Below are 22,688 nucleotides of genomic sequence, written 5' to 3'. Positions count from 1 at the left end.
GCATTTGCCAGTAAATAGATGGAACTGGAGAATATCATGCTAAGTGAAATAAGCCAGTCTCAAAAAACTAAAGTCCAAATTTCTCTCTGATTTGTGGATGCTAACCCAAAACAAGGGAGGTTGGGGAGGGGAATAATAAGAAATAGATTGGTCTAGACAAAGGGTAACAAAGGGAAGGGAAGGGAAGGGAAGGGAAGGGGAGGTGAATAGGAAAGACAGTAGAATTAATTGGAGATAACTTTCCTAGCCTTGTATTTTATACACAACCAGGGTAACTCCTCATAAGAGTGGGAACCTAATAGAACAAGTTATACTTTATGTATGTATATTCTGCCAAAATACATTCTACTGTCATGTATAACTAAAAATAAAAATAATAATTTTAAGTGTCTATCAGTTTTAAAGGCTAGGCATCCTGAATTTTAACTTTTTTTTTTTTTAATGTTGCAATTGCATAGTAGAATAAAGGGAGAAGGTTCACGCTTATTATTTTTGTTTTGGAGGTACTGGGGATTGAACCCAGGGTCTCAAGTGTGCTAGGAAGTGCTGTACTACAGAGCTACACCCCTAGCCCAGGATGGACTTTTTAGTATCTTTAAACATAGTTCAACTTGGCTGTGGCAAAGTAGCTTCCAACCAGCAACAATGACTGAGAAAAGTTTTTTCCTATATTTAGTGAAGGAAGAATGTATTATGAGCTTATACTATTAATTGACTGGTTACTGAATGAGATAACCCATTGAGTTTTGTATGTATGGATAATGAAGGATTTTAATAGAATGTAAGGGATTGTCTATACATGGGACACATTTCTGTTTTTGATGAGCAAGCAGGAAGTGCCTGTTAGGAAATAATATGACATTTTCTAAACGATTCAGGAGTCTAAGACAAGAGTTTGAGGCCAGCCTCAGCAAATAAGCAAGGCCCTAAGCAACTTAATGAGACTCTGTCTCAAAGAATAAAAAGGTCTGGGAATGTAGCTCACATTCCCAGAGTCCCTGGGTTCAATCCCCAATACTGGGTTGGGAGGAGACAGAAAAGAAAATAATAGGACAGTTTTTCTTCTCTTTAATCTTCTTAAAAGCTAGGTCTTTATATCCTGCTATGGTTAAGAGAACCTGCCCAAAAAGTATTTGTTGAATGAGGGGATAGACTTGATATTCTCTGCAGGAAAAAGACCCATGACGTTATGTGATATCCTCAGTGTGCAGGCTGCTATTGGGAGTACAAAGGAGGGCGCTTAACCAAACTTAGGAGTCAAAGAAAGAAAGCTTCCTAGAGACCTGAAGGATAAGCTTGGGTTTTCTCAAGTGAGGGGAAGGGAAGAATATTCTAAAGAGAAGTGACACCCTATGTGAAGATTTAGAGTTGGGAGTGAGTGATGCTTCTCTGCTGCACTGGAAGAAGTTGCTGGAAACTAAATGTGTAGAGCTTAACATTGCAGGTGGGGGGCTGGATATGATAGAGGTGGGCAGGAGAGGTAAACGGGACTTTGTAAGAAGTGTTGACTTTTATGTCTTGTCTTTTACCTGCAAGAGCCGTGGGAAGACCCTGAAGGGTTTTTCTCACATCTTATGAAAATTCCAAACATAGAAAGTAGAAGGAATTTTATAATTAATCTTCATGAATCCCAACTTAGATTCTGCCATTAACATTTAACTACATTTGCTTTATCAGAGGTGTCCTAACTGATTTATTTCAAAATATGTTGTAAATATCAGGAGGTTTCCCTCTAAATACTTCTGCGTACATATCATTAACCAGAATTCCTGAACAATCTTAAGAGAGAATGGCCTGATAAGATTGCTTTGGGAAGACCTCTTACCTATAGGACAGGAAATGAAGTGTGGCATACACTTGATGCTTATTTGTTTTTGTTTGGTTTGTTTCTGGTTTTGGTACTGGGGATTGAACCTGGGGCCTCACACATGTCAGGCAAACAGTCTACCACTGAACTTATACTTCTAGCTCTCCCCACTTCCCCTTTTTGAGACACAGTTTTGCTAAGTTGTCCAGCCAGGCCTCAAACTTGAAATCCTGCCTCAGCCTCCTGAGTAGATGGGATTACAGGTGTGTACCACTGTGCCAGGCTAATGCTTACTTTTGAGTGATATATTTACAGAGTGAGAAGACAACTGGGAGGTGGCCAGGAGTTAATAAGCTTTTTGCTTAAAGACAACAAAGAAGACAAATAATAAATAATATCATTGAAAGCTGTATATAATAGTAGAACAAGATATCTTTGCAGATATTTCAGATAAAAAAAACCCCAAGATTTTGAAGAATCTTTGTCTTCATTGGTCTTTTCGATTTTTCATGAAATAGTTCAATTCTTAGGTGTACACATTTGCCATCAAGACAATCATGTCAGAGTGCATTTAGGTATAAAGTGAAAGTCGTAAAAATATCATTATAATTGAGGCATAAGACTTATGAAAAGAAGAAATGGGCTTAAAATATCTGTAAAATATGAGTGTAGATTTCATCTAATTTCCAGGTATTATTAGAGTTGACAGATGATAGATGAGAGAAAAGTAGTTCTTAAAAATTTTGCTCTCATATTTTGTTTTATTAAAGCAAAGTGCTTCTTCAAACATTTTGAGAAACTTTCTCTTTGCCAAGCACTGGTTAGGTTGTTAGAAAATTCTTGGGATTAGGGAGTCAAGGGAATTGCATTCCCAAGGAAGTTGACTTGGCTTTGGGGAGGCTTGAATTCTTACCATTCTACCAATCTTTGTGGCCATGGCCTCAATTTCCTCATCTATAAGAAGATCAGATTTTGCTCAAGTCTCTGATAACCCCAGATGCTGTGTTTATGAAATCTTTATTCTCAATGTGATCACTTCTGATTTTTTAAACAGAAATGAATTTTGAAATCATAAGGTGGGGGAAAAGTCTCAAGCTAATGTTTAACATATTACATTTATTTGACCACATATTCTTTTATTTTTCAAATTTTATTTTGTAAAGTTTATTTTAAAAAAAGAATTTATAAGGTGCTAAATACTAAGTATAACTGTCATCATTTAAAATTCCAGAAGAGAGAATTTCAGAATGGTATTTTCAGAGAGAATCAAGAGAAAAGGAATATCCACCTATCACTTAGTTATTGCTGGCTTGTACTGACATACTACCTGACAACTGAGTAGGCTGAAGCAGAAGGATCATAAGTTCCAGGACAGACTCGATGATGTAGGGAAACCCTGTCTCAAAATTAAAAGGGCCAGGCATGGTGGCACATGCTGTAATCTTAGCAGCTTGGGAGGCTGAGTAGGAGGATTGTGATTTTAAAGCTAGCCTCAGCAACTTAGCGAGGCACTTAGCAACAACTCAGTGAGACCCTGTCTCTAAATAAAATATAAAAAAAGACTAGATATAGTTCAGTGGTTAAGAACCCCAGGGTTCAATCCTCAGTACAGAAAAAGTAAAATAAAATAAAAATAAAAAGGCTGGGGTGTAGCTCAGTAGTAGAATACTTGCCTAGTATGTGAAGCTGTGGTGTTCTATATTGTCTCCCCATCCCCTGAAAAATTACTTACAGAAGATGTCGTTTGTTACAGGATATAACAAGACTTAACAAGAGCAGCAGCAATACTGGGAGAGAGAATCCTGGTGGTGATGGAGTTTGTATCTTTGATTCTGTAGCTACCCAGTTTTCGTCTATCAGATTACCTTTTTGGTTGAAGCTAGTTCCAGCTGGGCTTTTCACATGGCACCAGAAAGCATCTTTAAATAATCCATGTCTTTTTTTTAATATGTATTTAGGTGAAGATGGAGCTGGAAAAACAAGCTTAATAAGAAAAATTCAAGGAATAGAGGAGTACAAGAAAGGAAGAGGATTGGAATATTTGTACTTAAATGTACATGATGAAGACAGGGATGGTGAGAGTCAATTTATTTATTTTAAAATTTTTTTTAGTTGTTGATATACCTTTATTTATACATGGTGCTGAGAATCAAACCCAGTGCCTCACACATGCCAGGCAAGTGCACTACTGCTGAACTACAGCCCCAGCCCAATTTATTTCTTAATATACGTTTACTGAAGTCTGTTCTGAGGCATTTTGTTGCTCACCCTAGCCCTTGACTTTTCTTAGTGTATCATTTTTTACTAGATTCTGCGATATCTTGCGGGTCAGTTATGTACTTATGTTTATGCATACTTTATTGATCTGGGATTGGGGTTCACATAGTGATACTTTAAAGCCTCTTAGGGTATTATGGGGGTCATGTAATGATATTTTTAAATAGCTTAGGGTTTTCTGATATATAGATGTTAGCCTTCTGGCTGTCCATGAAGAATTTTAAGTTCTCAGTTTATCTTCCCTCAGGTAGTGATTGTTTTGCTGATTCCCTTTTCACTTTTCCCCATTTTCTAATAATAACATAATCTATTCTCTAGGTTTTTTCATCTGGTCAATCTTTTTTTTCTTATATCAATCATTAGCCTTCTCATTTTTGTATATGATATCTTTAGTATTCATGGCTTTATCTGCTCTTAGTAAAAATATTAACATGTTGGGCTGGTTATATTGCTCACCAGCCCACATGGTAGAGCCCTTTGCTGAGTGTCAGACCCTGGGTTCAATCCCCAGCACCACATATGTATATACATACATAAATAAAACACATTATGTACTCTCTTTTTTTTTTTAATTTCTTTTTTTTTTAAGAGAGAGGGAGGTGGGGGGGAGGGAGAGAGAGAGAGAGAAAATTTTTTAATATTTATTTTTTAGTTATCGGCGGACACGACATCTTTGTTTGTATGTGGTGCTGAGGATCAAACCCGGGCTGCACGCATGCCAGGCAAGCGTGCTACTGCTTGAGGCACATCCCAGCCCACATTATGTACTCTCTTGGCTTTGGGTTAAGATTCATGAAGTAGAGGTTGCTTTGGTGCTCTGGTGGGCCATTAAATCATTTTAGGCCTTTACTAAATTTGTAGATGTGACCTAAATATTATGTTGAATTTTATCAAAGCTAGTTGATATCTCCTGCGGAGATGCCCTAAAATATCAAGTAGTATTGTTAGTTAGATGAAGTGATTTAATACTGTTGCCTTGGTAACTTTCTTTTGTCTGTTGTAGATCAAACAAGATGTAATGTATGGATCTTAGATGGAGACCTTTATCACAAAGGGCTCCTTAAATTTTCACTGGATGCCATGTCTCTGAAGGACACTCTAGTTATGTTTGTCGTTGATATGTCAAAGCCTTGGACTGCTTTGGATTCTTTACAGAAGTGGGCAAGTGTTGTTAGAGAACATGTTGACAAATTGAAAATCCCTCCTGAAGAGATGAAAGAAATGGAACAAAAGCGTGAGTAATCTAGAAATATAGGTTTCATATACCAAATATGTTAATTAAAATGTTATATTATGAATGAGGTTTAATGAAGGAAACAAAATTGACTACTGTTTTTGAAATTTAATTTGGGTGACATGCTAGGTTTTAATGTAGTTTTAAATTGGAGACATACATGATGGTAAACTTTGACTAAGGTGCCTTTTCTTCTTGCCAAAAGATTTGTGAGTGTTCACTTTGAGAAGTAATTTTTTAGGGGGAGAAATAGGAATCTTTCTTCAGCTGCTCATTTCCAGAAGTTTTATTTCTTGATAGTAATCTCACCAACTTTGTTCAAATGAAATATGCTTGAAAAGATGTTAATGACATAAATAAAAAGATGTTAAGATGATTGAATTATTTATAAAGTACATAATACATTTTGCACATGCTCTTATGAATTGGAAATTTTCATAGAGATTACGAAAATGAAACAGGATTATTTCTAACAGGTTGTAAACCTGAGAGTTCTTCAATTGCCAGTGTTGAACTTTGCCTAAGGAAATATGTAGATGTAGATGAAATTGTTTATTGCCATTAGCCAGTGATAACTTTTAGGGGTAAATTTAAATGTAAGGAAAGAAACTTAAAGGGAATTTTTGTCAAGTCATTGAAAAGGATGTCTAATGCTTTTAATCTGTACTTTTTCTCCCCTGTTGACCTTGGCCTTTGGCATTACCACCCCACCCCCACCCCTGAATCTAATTTATACTGAGCTATAAATTAGATAGTAGTGCTCAGCCTGTGGCCCCTGAACCAACAGCATCAATATCAGTATAGCTGGGAACCTGAAAAAATTTTTTACCTCAGAGTACTGAACGAGAAACTCTTGAAGGTGGATCCAGTGATCTGTGATTTAACAAGCTCTTTGGGTGATTCTAGTACATGATAAAATTTGAGAGTAACTGTTAGGTTTCAACCTCTGATCTTTATTAAAGATAATAGCCACAAGAGCTGCTAGTGGTATGTAACATGACCCTGTGTTCCTGGGGACTCCTACTCAGCTGTTCAGGATTCCCTATTCCTTAATCTCATGTAATTTCAGAAGTTTTCCTCCATAGGAGTCACTATTCATAATCCAAAAAGAATTTAGCTCATAGTTACTTAAAAAAATAACTTTTTCTCTAATTATGTGATATATTTACATGTATTAAATTTCACAAAATATGCCTTAGTATATTTTTTCTGATATTCTTTTTATTTCTAAGCTAAAGTTTTTGATTTTCTTTATTATCTCTCGCTTAATGTTATTTTCTTACAGCAGTAAGTATTTAAAAACTTGACATTTTATGGGTCTGCACAGTATTTCCTCACATTCTGTTTTTAATTCTATGTAGTGGATAAATTTCTTTCCAGATATGTTGTTTTGCTTTTAAACATGAAAAACAATGTTAAATGGAAATTCCTGTGTTTGTACTTCCCTGATTGTGTCCTTGAGAATTCTTAGAAAGGTAATTACTGAGTCAAGCATACATTATTAAGACTTTCAACATATTCATTTTTTTTTAATTTACTTTTTTTTAAATGATAATTTTGACAGTCTTGCAAATGATTTCAAAAAGTTTATCTGCATTGGTAATAGCTCATTAATTTTTATTAGGTTTAAAGAACTTGGTACAAGATTGAGCTTATGTAAAAGGAAACCTGAATAAAGGGCTTAGAAAAAGAAATAAAGAAAAGTAATATTAGAAAAAGTTATCTAGCAGCTGGGCACTCATGCCTGTAATCCCAGCCTCTTGGGAGGCTGAGACAGGAGGATCTAGAGTCCAAAGCCAGCCTCAGCAACAGCAAGGTGCTAAGCAATTCATTGAGATACTGTCTCTAAATAAAACACAAGATAGAGCTGGAGATGTGGCTCAGTGGCCAAGTGCCCCTGAGTTCAATTCCTGCTACCACAAAAAGAAAAGTTATCTGGCAATGTGGGTTTTTTTTAATTTAAATTTTTATTTTATTGCAATACCAGGGATTGAATCCAGGGTGCTCTATTACTGAGCTACATCTCCAGTCCTTTTCATTTTTTATTTTGAGACACGGTCTCACCGTTACCAAGGCTGGCCTTGAACTTGTGATCCTCTTGCCTCAGCCTCAAGTTGCTTGGATTACAGATGTGCATCACTGTTCAACTAATACTGTGTTTTAAATTGTAGGATGTTTTTTCTCCCACATTTATTTATTTTTTATTCTGTAGTACTCTTCTTTTCAGAGAAGGTAAAGAGTCAAAGGTATAGTATAACTTGTCCAAAGTCTTTTTTCACAGACTAAATCAGACCTACATAGAGCTCTACTCTTTGGAATTATCAGTGCAGTATTGTGGCTCAAAATTATTACTGTGGTTCCAATGCCTGCATACTCTTTTATGAAACAGATTTTTTTTTTTTAATTTTGATACTGAGGATTAAATCCAGGGGCACTTCGCCAGATGAAGGTGCAGAGTCATGAACTATACCCCTAGCCTTTTTTATTTTTATTTCTTTGAGACAGGGTATTGCTGAGTTCCCCAGGCTGGCCTTGAACTTGCAATCCTTCTGCCTTAGCCCCCCTAGTCTCTAAGATTACAGGCATGCGCCACCATGCTGGGCCCAGAATAGATTTCTCAAACAATTTTTTGTTTTTTCTCTTACATAAAAATTAAGTATAAACTCGAGTAAACTATATATTTAAACTATGGAAGAAATAACTATGTTTGCTTTTATTTTCAGTGATTAGAGACTTCCAAGAATATGTAGAGCCAGGAGAAGACTTCCCAGCCTCTCCTCAGAGAAGAAACACTGCATTGCAGGAAGACAAAGACGACAGTGTAGTTTTACCTCTGGGTGCAGATACACTTACACATAACTTGGGCATTCCAGTCCTTGTAGTTTGCACAAAGGTTAGTTTGCTTCTTACAGATTTTACTACTGATACTCACCAAACAATGAACAACTACTTTCTTTTCCATGTTGTTTTGGAGTTCCGTTAGTTTTTGTAGATAATTTTTTTTATCACATAGAAATAATAGTTTTAAAATATTTGATGGTGCTTAAATGTTTGTTAATTGTGACTTTAAAAAAAATTTATTTCATTGTCTTCCTAGATATTGCACTTATAAAAATGTTGCCCTAGAGTTAAGTTGCTTGTGTCTATAGAAGATGAGGTGTAGCTTTCAGGGCCATTGCAAAAAATGGGCAGAGGTAAAAGTAAATCTTTCAGTTCTAATCCCCACACACCAGAAAATTCTGGTGTAGCAGATGACAGTGTGAAGGGAAGGAAGGTACAGAGTCATTATGCTGCTTCAGTGTTATGCATTTTTCCTTTTCTTGGCTACAGCTTCTGTGATCATGATCATAATTGTTTTAAAGAAAGTGTTACTTAAGATACTTAGTGATTGAATTTCATTTTCATAATTTCAATTAAACTTCATTGTACAGTCAGTATAGTATACATAATTACAGGTGAAATGATAGTTTATTAATTTTGAAAATTTTTTTAAACATTACATTTTGATATATTAATATACTTAAAATGGACTTATAAACATCTTGAAGCACCTATTACGATATAAAGTTGGTAGGCAATTATCTAGGGCTTCTTACTTATTAAAAAAAAGGTGATTGGGGCTGGGATTGTGGTTCAGTGGTAGAGCGCTCACCCAGCACATGTGAGGCCCTGGGTTCGATCCTCAGCACCACATAAAAATAAAATAAAGATATTGTGACCATCTACAACTAAAAAATAAATATTAAAAAGGTGATGATAGAGCCAGGCACAGTGGCACCTGCCTATAATCCCAGTAACTCAGTGGTCTGTTTTTGTATTGTTTAGCAAACAAGCTATTTGTTGGCACATTTCCCTGTTCTATGCCTCAACTTTTCTCATAAAAAGCAGTCTTATTTTCCAAAGAAAAATGTTAAGTTTAAAGGGTCCTGAATCATTATTAAAAGAGCCATAGAATGATTCTTAAAATTTTCATTCCTGAAGATAGCATCTACTGTGTTTTATAAAATCTTCAAACACCATTAGATATACTTAAGTTTATGAGCTTTTAAATGTGTAAGGGGACCAGAGAATGTGTGTGGAAGTGTGTGGTTCAGCTTCTTCCATTTAAAAGACTGGAAATGGATATTCAGGGAGACGATGTTTCTTGTTTTAAGTCCACATGCTCTGATTCAGTTAACTTTTTGTTTTTGTTGAACTCGGGGCCTCATGCATGCTAAAGAAGTGTTCTACAACTGCTACAGTTAAAGTCTCTTTATTAAAAACTGCCATGTTTCAGCAAAAGTGTCATTAAGTCAACAGATTAAAGTATCTTTAATTATTTGAAATCACTCTCAATAGCCTAACAAGTGCTAGTCAATTAGACAAGGAGCCGGGTGTTTTGGTAGACACCTGTAATCACAGCAACCTGGGACAGTAAGGCAGGAGGATGCAAGTTTGAAGCCACTTTTGGTAACTTAGCAAAACCTAGTCTCAAAATTAAAAATAAAAAGAGCTGGGGGGAATAGCTTAGAGGTAGAGCAACCTGGGTTCAAACCCCAGTATCTTTAAAAAAAAAAAAAAAAAACCTGATGCAAGAAGATTCTGTCCTATAATGTTTATATGTATAGCAAAGAAGTTACATATAAAATTTGAACCCAAACTAATATTAGATATAGTGAACATTATTAAAAGTTTTTAAACTTCATACCTTTCAGAAGGGTTTGGAAAAAATATTTGAATTCAGAATTGTTTCACTAATTGTACAGGTAGCATTTCGAAAATAAACTGAAATTCCCTTTGTTATTGGTGAGATTGTAGTGAGCATGAATAAAAACATCAGAAAAGAAATGGAAATCAGTTGGGAATTATAGGATGAAAGAGGAACTGGTGAGAGGTGAAGACTCCCTGGTTGTACTGATGTGTTTTAAAGAACTGGATTAGATTTTAGATTAAAAAATTATTATAGAATTCAAAGTCGAGTTAGCAAGTATGACTGATATTGGACCAGGTCCGAGTTTCTAGAGAGGGGGACCTCAACTGAAGGCTGAGTGGGGTTCTTGACAAATGTGGCAGAAATAAGTTAAAGGCACATTCAAGGGAGAATGTCAGCCATCTTCAGAGTAAGAGACACTTTTGGGTTCTCAGGCTCTTTTTTAAAAGGAAAATGGTAGAGAGTGGGCATGGGAAGGTGTATGGGGATATGACACCAGTCTGATGATCACAAGCTGATTTATGGTGGTTTGGCATTCTCAGAATCCTTAAGCTAACAAGGTTTTCATTATCTGATCAGTTGGAAAGTACCCTATATTATAGGTTTCTTGAAATAGTATATCTCTCTTTGCTTTATTTATTACATAGAGTAATTAATAGTACAGTTTTCATAAGTGAAATTTGGGAGAGAAATTGGCTTGGGGAGGAAAGGTATGTGGGACTTAAGCTTTTAGATTAAAGTTGCATTCTTCTTGTCTTTTCTTTTGTCTCTTTCTTCTGTATTTTTTCTTTCTTATCCTATTTCATGACCACTTAGTATAAGCTCAGCTTGTTATTCTTCATTCTTTCATGTTCCAGAACTTTCTCTTTGGTGTTCTGATCAGATGCAACATAACATAGAAGTCAGTGCTTTTTAAAGAAAGTTACTAAAACTCCAGCTAAAAGTATTAACTTATATTCTCGTGTTTATATTGTTCAGTCACAGTAGCAGAGTGGTAGGTTTGTGATGTTCCTCATCCAGAATTGAACTGTTTAAAGTATTACATTTAATTTTGATTAAATAATTTTAACTCAACAGTGTGATGCCATTAGTGTATTGGAGAAAGAACATGACTACAGAGATGAACATTTCGATTTTATCCAGTCACACATCCGGAAGTTTTGTTTACAGTGTATCCTTTTAATAACATTTATGGATGCAGTGTACCCTGTCTATTTTGTTTTTTAAAATAAAGGAAATTGATGTGCTTTAGAAATTCTGTAAATGTTATTTTTCTTGTATGTGGTTGGAAATTTAATTTTAGTTCCCAAGTCATTTATATGTGAATATTTTAGGTATAAAAACAAGTGTTAATATGTAAGTTTGATATGCTACTTTTAAAATACTATTCTTAAGAAAAATCATTAATTATGGAAAATTCTAATGCAAAGGCATTGTGTACATATCTGATTAAAAACTATTTGCTTATTGGGGATGGGTGGTGTGAGGCAAGATCAATCTTCAAGTTTGTGTATTTTCTTTTTTAGTTTGTTTAATATGTTATCTTCTCCGTAAAGAGTCTAAATTATGGGCTTCAAAATATGGCTATAGGTTTAGCTAAGACCTATTGGATTGGAATAGTACAAAATGTAAATGGAGAATCTGTACTTTTTAAAAGTGTTGTATTTATGACCACAAGATTGGAAAACCCGTCATAGGCAGCCTTTTTAATCTAGATTGCAGGGATTAAGTGAGCCAGTGAGGAACATTTACTACTAAGAGAAAGAGAAAATAAGAGTTACAGTGAATGTTTTCAAGAGAATTCACAGTTGGAAACTCAGTCACACCTTGAGTACACTGAAGAGAGCTAGCTATTCCCTCCTGCCCCTGTTGGATCAGATATTTACAATTATGTTCCACAGCCAAATCTTTTGAGTGTAAGAGTAATGAAATTATAACATTAGGAATAGTAATAAGCAATGAAATTTTATTAGGGATAGATAATAATAAGCAATACACACATGTTCCTAATGTGTGCAGTTTATAAATCATTTTATTAATGGACAGTTAGTTTAGAAGGCACTTAGAGAAAGCTTAGCTAGATAGATGACTTGACACTGGCAGCTTCTCTTTCCTCTTTCTTCAGATCTTTCTCTCTTCATGGGCCTTTCTTTTTTATGTCACCTAATGGTTGAGTTGCATTGCATTAAATAGCACTTGTCTACATACTATCAAGAAATGGGAGTAATTGAAATAGACACTTAGAGACTTTTGATTATCTTTGAAAAATAGAAAATTTGAGACTAGTCTCTTTAAACACTTTTTAATGCTGTACTTGAAAATGTAAATATAAAAATGTAATCAAGAGGGAAACTGTCCACTAAAATAGACTTTTAGAGCCACTTGATTTTTAAAAGAATACAAAATGTGAGAAGTCACTTCAAGTTAGTGTGGTATATGTTTATCAATGAGTGAAGGTGACTGTTCAAAATCATTTTTATTTAAAAATTTTCAGTTGCAATGCAGATTTGTCAACTATAGAAATTTTGAGGGGTTTTTTTTTTGGTACCTGGGATTGAACCCAGGGTTGCTTAACCGCTGAGCCACATCCCCTGCTCTTTATTATATTTTATTTAGAGACAGGGTCTCCTTGAGTTGCTTAGGGCTTCGCTAAGTTGCTGAACCTGGCGTCAACTTTGATTCTCCTGCCTTAGCATCCTGAGCTGTTGGGATTACAGGTGTGTGCCACTGTGCTTGGCAGAAATCTCAGTTCTTAATATGGGAAAGATCATTAATATAAAGTTCACACAATTAAGCTTCTGCTTAAAGTTTTAATGTTTTTTTTCTAGTAAGTTAAATTAAGCAGTACTACTTTTAGATTCATAAACTTCAGGCTATGTCCTAGAAAATGTGAGTAACCAGTTCAGAAGTTAGACCACTCCCAGCATTTCACGTTTGCTTAAGTCACCATCTCTTTCTAGGGAACACAATGATCAGTGCTAAATTGTGATCCTAAGGGTTAGTTATAGACTTTCTGTTAGCCACTATGAATATATCATTTGTCAATAGTCACATTGCATCTTTTTCTATAGGCTGCTTGGTCTTTTTTTAGATAAAAGGTCAAAGGTAGTCTGGGATTGTAGCTCAGTGGTTGAGCACTTGCCTCGCACATGTGAGGCACTGAGTTCGATCCTCAGCACCACATTAAAAATAAATAAATTAAATAAAGGTATTATGTCTACCTACAACTAAAAAAATTTTTTTATAAAAAAGATCAAAGATAGAATCTGCTTTGATTAATATATCCTTGTGTGTATTGGTATTGTTTGAAGTGTGGGCCATTGTGTAGTCAGTTTTTTTCCCTACTGTGACTAAAAGATCTGACCAGAACAATTGTAGAGGAGTAAAAGTTTATTTGGAGGCTTAACGGTTTCAGAATTCCTAGTCCATCGAAGGCTTTCTGCATTCCTTAGGATCAAGGTGAGGCAGAATATCATGGCAGAAGAGTGTAGCAGAATATCATGGCAGAAGCAGCTCATATGACGATCAGGAAACAGAGCGATCTCCACTTGATAGATGCAAATATATATCCCAAAGCCACACCCGCAATGCCCACCTCTAGCCACACCCTACCATTTCAGTTACCACTCAATCCTTATTGGGATTAATTCACTGAATGGGTTAAGACTCTCACAACCCAATTATTTCTCCTCTGAACCTTCTTGCATTGTCTCACACGTGAGCTTTAGGGGGACACCTCACATCCAAACCATAACAGCCATGAAATCTACTGTTTTCCTTGGGTCATCTTGAAAACTTTTCATTGGTAACAATTGACTCCACCTTTTCTCAATATTCGGTTGTCCGAGTCCTCTTTGAGCTGAGTCTCATGAGCTTTGTTCTGCAAGTCTTAATTCCTAGGATTAGTAAAAACTGTAAGAAATATTTTTTTGAAAAGGCAAAAGAATTATTGAGGGGCTGGGGATGTGGCTCAAGCGGTAGCGCGCTCACCTGGCATGCGTGCGGCCCGGGTTCGATCCTCAGCACCACATACAAACAAAGATGTTGTGTCCGCTGAGAACTAAAAAATAAATATTAAAAAATTAAAAAAAAAAAAAAAAAGAATTATTGACAAAAATATCCCCTCCTTCATGAAGTTTAAGGAAGGTTAAAATCAAAATTCTCTCTTTATGTCCTTTAAATAGTTGTATGCATATTACTAAATTTACCTTTACTTCTTGGCTTAATGAGGCTTCTATCCTTCTAAATTAAATTAATTATGTAAACATTTTATTTAGATTCTAGCCCATTTGTAAGTATTTTATATTGTTTTGTCAGTGCTGGGATTGAACCCAGGCCTTTTGAATGCCAAGTTATATATCCTTGGAATTTATTTATTTCTTTATTTTTAAATATTTATTTTTTAGTTGTATATGGACACAATACCTTTATTTTATTTATTTTTATGTGATGCTGAGGATCGGACCCAGGGCCCCAGATGTGCTAGATGAACACTCTACCCCCGAGCCACAACCCCAGTCCCTGGAATTTATTTTTTTAAACTAACAGGCATATAGATGTAAAGGTTAAGCTGAGAATGCACAGTTTTATGGAAATTATTCATAGAATTTGTCCAAAATTTTCTTTAATGATATTATTCAGATGGTGCAGCACTTATTTACACTTCAGTAAAAGAAAATAAAAATATAGACTTAGTATATAAATACATCGTTCAGAAACTATATGGATTTCCTTATAAGATTCCTGCTATTGTTGTGGAAAAGGATGCAGTATTTATGTAAGTATATTGTTAAATGTGTGCATTATTGCTACTACTTGATGAGCCACCATTTTCAGTTTTGAGATGGGACCAGTAGACCTCTCCATGATGAGTAGGTGAGAATCTGTTCCTCAATTATTTATTTATTTCCTGGCCTTAGTTTTATTGCTGGTTGTTTTGAAAGGCCTTTGCCATTTAGCTGAACTTTCTATTAGTATATCTATATTAGTATATCTACTAATTTTTTAATTGATTATGATACATAGTGACCAAATATGTAATCTGACATACTTTTAGAAAGTATGAATAAAACTGAGAGGTAATAATTATTGCCCTCTCCCCCAGAGAAAAAAGGGGGGGTAAAACTATGTAATAACATTTAAACATAAGGAATTTGGTAATCATTTTAAGTAGAAATTAGTGAAATAAAAATTGAACATTATAATAAAAATTAATTAGTTTTCCATATTGGTCAAATTGACTTCATTAAAATACTCCTTTTACATTATTGTGGATTGAATGAAAAAAAAATGTTATAAATGTTTTGAGAATTTACATATCCATTTTTTTACAGTCCAGCAGGGTGGGATAATGATAAGAAAATAGGAATATTACATGAAAACTTTCAAACATTGAAAGCAGAAGATAATTTTGAAGACATCATAACTAAACCACCTGTCCGAAAGGTAACAATTTTAGTAAACAGTTTCCATATTTCGGCTTTTAAACTGAGAGGTAGGCCATAACTTTAAGGTTTTAGGTAGAAAAGCAAGAATGTCCTGTACAATCAGGGGAGTTTCAAAGTGTAATTTGCGTGTTTCTAATGTACAGTTCATATAAGGATTTGTTTTAGCAAAGTGTGAATCAACTATTCAGTCACTGAATCTTGTTAGCCTTTGGCATATTTATATAAGCAAATATTATTGCTGAATATATTAATATAGTGCTTAGGAAATCAAAGGGTGGCACAGTGAATATGTGGATCTTGAAATAATTTAAATAGCTGGGCGCAGTGGCACATACCTGTAATCCCAGCAGCTACCAACACTGAGACAGGAGAATCTGAGTTAAAAGCCAGTTTCAGCAAAAAGAGGCACTAAACAACTCAGACCCTATCTCTAAATAAGATACAAAAAATAGGACTGGGGATGTGGCTCTGTGGTCGATTGTGCAAGTTCATTCCCTGATACCCACCCCCATAATTTTTTTTTTTTTAAATAGGTAGAATCTGTGAACTTTACAGTCTATAGCTGAGCCAAAAGCCAAGAAAAGGTTACTAGGATAGTTTTCTTAGTTCTATCTATTGAGACAGATCTCGGATCTTTTCCACAGTTACTAGTTACATTAACCTACAAATATCCAAGAGTTTCCAGTTTTCTGTATTTTATTTTTGACTACCATGTCATTCTATAGCTGTTAAATCAGGTAATGTTCTTACATATACATCTTGATTTCATGTTAAACAATGCATGATAGATGTAGGTGTTTCTCAAAAGTATAAAAAATTTATGTTTATATATAGTACTTTTCTCCGACTTCCTTTTGATTTAGACATGTATTTTAGAGGAAAATGATTTTGATTCAGTACATATTAGGATTCTTAAAGGAGGGGAGGGAAAGGTGAAATGCTGGTATATAGATTCTGCCTATTTAAATAATGGGGAATGATACTGGCCAAATTATATTGTTATACATCATGTGTATGTATGCATATTTAGCAACAGATCTCACCATCATGTGTAAGTATAATGCACCAATAAAAAATATGAAAAAAATGTTCTTAAGAATCCAAACATTTGTTGGACATAGTGGCACACGCCTATAATCCCAGTGGCTCGGGAGGCTGAGGCAGTTTAAAGTTTAAAGCCAGATTAAACTGAGATTGCAAGTTTAAAGCCAGCCTTAGCAACTAAATGAGGCCCTAAGCAACTTAACAAAACCTTGTCTCAAAATTTAAAAAAGGGCTGGGGATATGGCTCAGTGGTTAAGCACCCCCGGGTTCAATCCCTAGTACCTCCTCCCCACAAAAAAATCCAAATATTCACAAAGTAGAGCATCTATCTTTTATTTTGGGGTTATTAGTAATAAGAAAAGTGAGCTCAAATGAAAATTCAATTGACACATATTTAAATGGGTTTAGATAGCTATTAAAAGAAATGCATACATCAGAATTAAATAACCCAGCAAAAATGTTTCCCATTCTCTTACCAACAAATTATACTTTTTAAGTTTTCTTTTTATTTTATTAATTCCTCAAATACTTATTGAGCACCAACTCAGGCACTGTTTAGGTACTAACTGGGAAGGAGGAGAATGCAAGCAATAAACTTAACTCACAGGTCGTCCATTGAGTTGGGAATAAGGGTTATGAAGATAAAGCAGTGTGTGCAGGGAATAAGGCGACTGGGCCTTGAGGGATGCTGTTTTAGAGAAGGTCCCCCTTGTAAAAGGGAAGAATGTTGAAGGCAAGAGGAATATGAAAGTACAAATGCTCCCAGGGAAAAATGTGAGAGCAAAATAGACCGCAAAGAGCTGTGAGGTGGACAGACCTGGTGGGAGATGAAAGGCAGAGTTAGGATCTTTTGGAACTTTATCATTAGGTCGTGATAAGGACTTTAGATTTTACTCTGAGTAGGATGCAAAGTGTTAAGAGCGTTTGAGCAGAGGCATGATGTAATCTAATTGAACCCTTTGACTCTTGAGAAGAAAATAGACTGAGCCTGTGTTATACAGCAAGAGTAGAAGCAGGAGACTTTTGCAATTTTATTTCTAATTTCTTTAATTTCTAATGATTCAGCTGATAGAAGAGCATATATATCTATTTCTTTTTTTTTTTTTTTTTAATTTCAAGGAAACCAGAGACAAGTTGCATTTAACCCAACTGGGATATTACTGACCCTTTTAAAACACCCAGCAGTTATTCAACAAATTGTATAAGCATGAATGTGGCTCTAGGGCTGTGCTGTTAAAATACAGTAGTCATTAGTCACATGTAGCTTCCAAATGTAAAGTAAGATCAAAACTTACTTCCTTGCTCATACTAGCCAATTTCAAGTATTTAATAGCCACTAGTGGCTAGTGACTGCTGTATGAAATTTCACAGATATAGAACATATATATCATTACAGATAGTTATTGGTCAGCCCTACTATAAGGGTCACTCGTGTAAATGTAAATATAGTACCCAGAGAATAAGTTATTAATGGTCTTAGCAAAATAAATTAAACTTGCTCATTTATGTATTGCTCATTTCAGTTTGTGCATGAGAAGGAAATTATGGCAGAAGATGATCAAGTATTTCTTATGAAGTTACAGGTATGAAATTGTATCAGAAGCAGACTTAATATAGTTAATGAATAAACTGTTCTTTTATGTATTTTAAAAATAAAGTGATACATGCTGTGAATGTCTAAACTAGGATTCTTTTGTTTTTCAGTCCCTTTTAGCAAAGCAGCCACCAACTGCAGCTGGAAGGCCTGTGGTCAGTATTATAAATTTTGACATAATTATTAAAATTCAGTGCATTATTGTTTCTTTTTTAAATTGTATTCACATCTGATGGGTTTACTTTAATATAATTCTTCTGGTTGTGAAATTTTTAAAAAAATGTTTTTTCTTTATTTTATTTTTATGTGGTGCTGAGGATTGAACCCAGTGCCTCACACGTCCTAGGCGAGCACTCTACCACTGAACTACAACCCCAGCCCAAGAAATGTTCTTTAAGTCTTTTTCAAAATATCTGAATCATGTAAAGATGTATTTTGCAATGTTTTATTATGTGTCCATTACTAAATTCTCACAACAACCTTGAGAAGCAAGTACTGTTCATTAGCCCCATTTTGCAGATAGGGAATCAGGGGCTTTAGAGGACATTGTGGCTTGCCTGAGATTATTTAGCTGGTAGGATATAAATCCAGATTGAAACCCAGATCTGACTCCAAACTTAATCTCATAACGACACCTCATTTCTTTATACATTCTCCCTTATCCACTGAAGGAAAAATTAGTATTCTAAAACGTGGTGGGCCTTTGATATTCTATAATAATGAGGACAAGATTACTAATGTTTTTGTTGATGGGTGGTAGTATAAGAGGCAGTAGAATAGATGGGGGATCATGGCAAGTAATTTGTGAATTTGAAAGTTTTAGGTTTTAGTATTTGTGGTTTTCCTATTTTTACCTAGGATGCCTCACCAAGAGTCCCTGGAGGCTCGCCTAGAACACCAAACAGATCTGTGTCATCCAATGTTGCCAGTGTGTCACCCATCCCTGCTGGGTCAAAAAAAATTGATCCAAACATGAAAGGTATATCTCTTTCTTAGAGAAAATAACACAATACATTGTACAGTGGGGAAAAAAATGTACTTAGCATCTCACCTACATATAACTTATTTTCATTCTTGTGCAATACCCTCTAATCTCTGTCTCTGTAGACGTAATCTCATAGTTAATCAGATTCTAAACCATTACAGTATATTTACAGTATATTTTTAGTGTATCACTTTGCACATGGTGAAACTTTTATTATGTTTAATCATTTTCCTATGGTAGGTCATTGGAGAAATTCATTTTTATACTATAATTGGTAATCTGCAATTACCATAAGGAAAAAATATGCAAAATAGTTGTTCGTGTAGGACTAATTGTGATAGATGGGATTAGTAGGTTGTACCTTTTGATGTCTTTCAAATGGAGTATTTAATGTTATATCAATATTCAGTGTTCCAGTTTTACCACAACCTAATTGTTATATTTTAAATACTAACAACCATTATCTAGTGGTATTTCTATTCTGTGAAATCACTTATTACTACCCTTTGCCCATTTATCTCTTAGAACTTCTAGTTTTCATATAGGATTGAGGAACTTTTTGTAATACTAAGACAGACATTTCTCAATGTTACTTGAAATGCTTTTGACCTTTTAATAACATTCTAATTTTTAAGTTACCTTACACTTGCAGTTTACTCATTTGTTTTATGTATGAGTGTATTAGAGAGTATGAGTAGTTATTCAGCTAAAACTCAAACTAATATATCCTGAATATAGCTCTTAAACTTTAAGTCTCATTTGTTTCCTATGTGTGATTACTCTAATAATTTATGGGAACAATCTAATGTTTTGAGTAGCTTTTTTGAAATTTTTTGGTATGTGTTTGTGTTTTATAGCTGGAGCTACAAGTGAAGGTGTCCTGGCAAATTTCTTCAATAGTTTGTTGAGTAAAAAGACTGGCTCTCCTGGAGGCCCTGCTGGTAGTGGTAGCCCTGGAGGTGGGGCTGGAGGTGGAAGCAGTGTTTTACCACCGTCTGCCAAAAAGTCAGGTACATTACTTAGAGCAAGTCACTTTTCTTTGAAAACAGCTTTATGGAGGTATAATTTACCTACAATGAAATTCACACATTTAAAGTGTACAGATCATTGATTTTTAGTATTTTTACAAAGTTGTGGAAAACATCTCCATAACCTCATTTTAGAACATTTTTTCATTTCCCCCAAAAGAAACTTCAAACCTTCCCTGTCTCTTAGCTTCTTAGTCCTAGGCAGTCACTTATCTGTTTTCTGTGTCAGTGGTTTTCCCTGTCTGGACATTTCACATAAATGGGAATCATACACACATTATGTCTTGTTTAACATAATTTTTGTTGTAGTTATTTGGTACCGGGGATCGAAACCAGGGATGCTTTACCACTGAACTATATTCCCATCCTTTTTCTATTTTTTATTTTGAGACAGAGTCTTGCTAAGTTGCTGAGGGTCTCATTAAGTTGCTGGGGCTGGCCTTGAACTTGTGATCCACCTGCCTCAGCCTCCAGAGTCGCTGGGATTACAGGCATGTGTCATCACGCCTGGCTAACATAATATTTTGAGGTTCATCCAGCATGCATCATTAATTCATTTCTTTTTATTGCTGAATAACATTCCATTGTGTAGATATGCCACACTTTTTTTTTTTTTAATCTATTCATTGGTTGGTAGATCTTTGGATTATTTCCTTTAAAAAAAAAAAAACTACTACAAATAATGCTACTATGAGCATTCATTTTTATGTGATCATAAATTTTTAATTCTCTTGGGTAAATACTTATGAATTCTAGGTTACATGGTAACTCTGTTGTTTTGTTTTGTGGTACTAGGGATTGAACCAGGGGCTCTCTACCCCGAGTTATATCCCCAGCCCTTTTATTTTGAGACAGTCTTGCTAAGTTGCTAAGGCTGGTCTCAAACTTGGAATCCTTCTGCCTCAGCCTCCCAAGTTGCTGGAATTACAGGCAAGTGCCAGTGGGTGCAGCAACTCTATTTAAAATTTTTAAGGCCTGCCATGAAGTTTTTCAAAATGCTGCATCATTTTACACTCCCATCAAAAGGTTATGAGGATTCCAGTTTCTCATACCCTCTTCAGCATTTGTTATTGTTCATTTATAGTTACAATTCATTCATCTTGCTTCCAGATTCCAAAATTTTGTTGCTGTTTTATTATTGTTTTAAGTTTGTACTTTCTGACTGCATAACTTTTTTTTTAAGTTTTTGCTGTTATTCTTTTTGACCTAATATTTTTATGAGATTAAATCATAGGTGCCAGTTTTACCTCCATTTAGTAGCAGATCTCACAATTTAAAATGAGATAATTTGTTTTTAAATTAAGGATGTTTAACTTCAGCATGTTTGATAAAATTAGTGAAGGAGTTGGCAATTTTAAGTGAAGAGACATTGGTGTAGATACTTTAACTGTATCTAAATCTTATTTCTTTCCTTTTCCTTCAATGTAGGCCAGAAGCCTGTCCTGTCAGATGTTCATGCAGAACTAGACAGAATTACCCGGAAACCAGTTTCAGTTTCTCCTCCAACACCTACATCTCCTACGGAAGGAGAAGCTTCTTGAAGATACCAAATAAAGCCATTTATTCAGTTTTCTGGGATAACGTAAACTTGCCTCTGCCTTTTCCTTCAAAGGTGGAATTAGGGAGCTGGAGTGCTTTTACAGATGGACTAAATTTATGTCTTTTTTTTTTCTTTGTGGCTGCCCGTTTTTATAAAAGGAGCTGTACAGAAGAAAAAAATATTCTACATTATGTAGAATTGCTGTTTGCATTGCCATTTTGCATAGGGAAGTAATTTTGGATTTTGAAAATCTCAAAATTTATAAATCTGAAATACAACCATGTGATCTTATTTTAAAGGCTAAATTATTATATAGGAGGGTTTAGAGAAGGGCAGACAATATGCAATTTGGACATTTAACTGACTTGGAAGTCCAAACTTGTTTTAGTTAAGACTATTTAAAATCATTTTTAAAAATTTGTGTGTTTTGCTGAAAAAGAAAATTGTCAGATTTTGCACATCACATAAATGTACCAACACCTGGGATATGCTGAGAAAACAGATAGCATTTGATACACTAGTCATCACTCAAATCAGTGATCCTATAAGTTGTCATCAAAATATGATTTAGATATTGGCCAAGATATATTCTGAAACTGAGAAGGAAAGAAAGCACACTGCCTAAATGTGTAAAAGAAAAATGCAGAGGTTATGAAAATGTAAAGAGGTAACAGTCTTTGGATTTGTCTATACATATATATATATATATGGCTCTGCCTTAATATACTCCTTTTTTGTTTGTGACTTTCAACTGTAATCAGTTAATAAAGTATTTATTCTCTGCATTTGGGTTCAAATAACTTGTATTTTCTTATATAATTTGTCAGCTAATAAGATTCATTAGTAATTTGAAATGTTTGGCTTATAGAATTACTGAGTATTCTGATCTTTCTGAGAGACAAATTAATATGAGATTCATTCACCTTTAAGTTTCCTTAATTTGGGATTTTACCTTGATCAACACATCTTGTCCCACAGATAGATTTTGAACTACAGAATCTTATGCCAGCGTTCCCAGGGACTGAAAATACAACCATTGTCA

The 22,688-nt window shown here is 34.8% G+C and overlaps 1 protein-coding gene across 1 annotated transcript in view; it reads left to right on the top strand.

The window, feature by feature from the left end:
- Dync1li1 (dynein cytoplasmic 1 light intermediate chain 1) overlaps positions 1-22,431 on the top strand; it is a 33,919-nt gene extending 11,488 nt beyond the window's left edge. The window contains exons 3-13 of the mRNA XM_046437197.2: positions 3,766-3,882; positions 5,088-5,318; positions 8,042-8,211; positions 11,086-11,179; positions 14,650-14,785; positions 15,342-15,453; positions 18,023-18,082; positions 18,204-18,248; positions 18,952-19,072; positions 19,936-20,088; positions 21,535-22,431. Of these exons, the coding sequence (XP_046293153.1) occupies positions 3,766-3,882; positions 5,088-5,318; positions 8,042-8,211; positions 11,086-11,179; positions 14,650-14,785; positions 15,342-15,453; positions 18,023-18,082; positions 18,204-18,248; positions 18,952-19,072; positions 19,936-20,088; positions 21,535-21,647 (1,352 nt within the window). The 3' untranslated portion in view covers positions 21,648-22,431. The remainder of the gene's footprint in view (positions 1-3,765; positions 3,883-5,087; positions 5,319-8,041; positions 8,212-11,085; positions 11,180-14,649; positions 14,786-15,341; positions 15,454-18,022; positions 18,083-18,203; positions 18,249-18,951; positions 19,073-19,935; positions 20,089-21,534) is intronic.
- Positions 22,432-22,688: the final 257 nt, after the last annotated feature.

Source organism: Marmota monax, unplaced genomic scaffold (genome assembly GCF_021218885.2).
Source record: "Marmota monax isolate L192 unplaced genomic scaffold, Marmota_monax_Labrador192_F-V1.1 WCK01_AAM20220418_F8-fsc00021, whole genome shotgun sequence".
Taxonomy (NCBI): domain Eukaryota; kingdom Metazoa; phylum Chordata; class Mammalia; order Rodentia; family Sciuridae; genus Marmota; species Marmota monax.
Note: the sequence above shows the minus strand (reverse complement) of the source record. Positions and strands in the feature narration are given on the sequence as shown.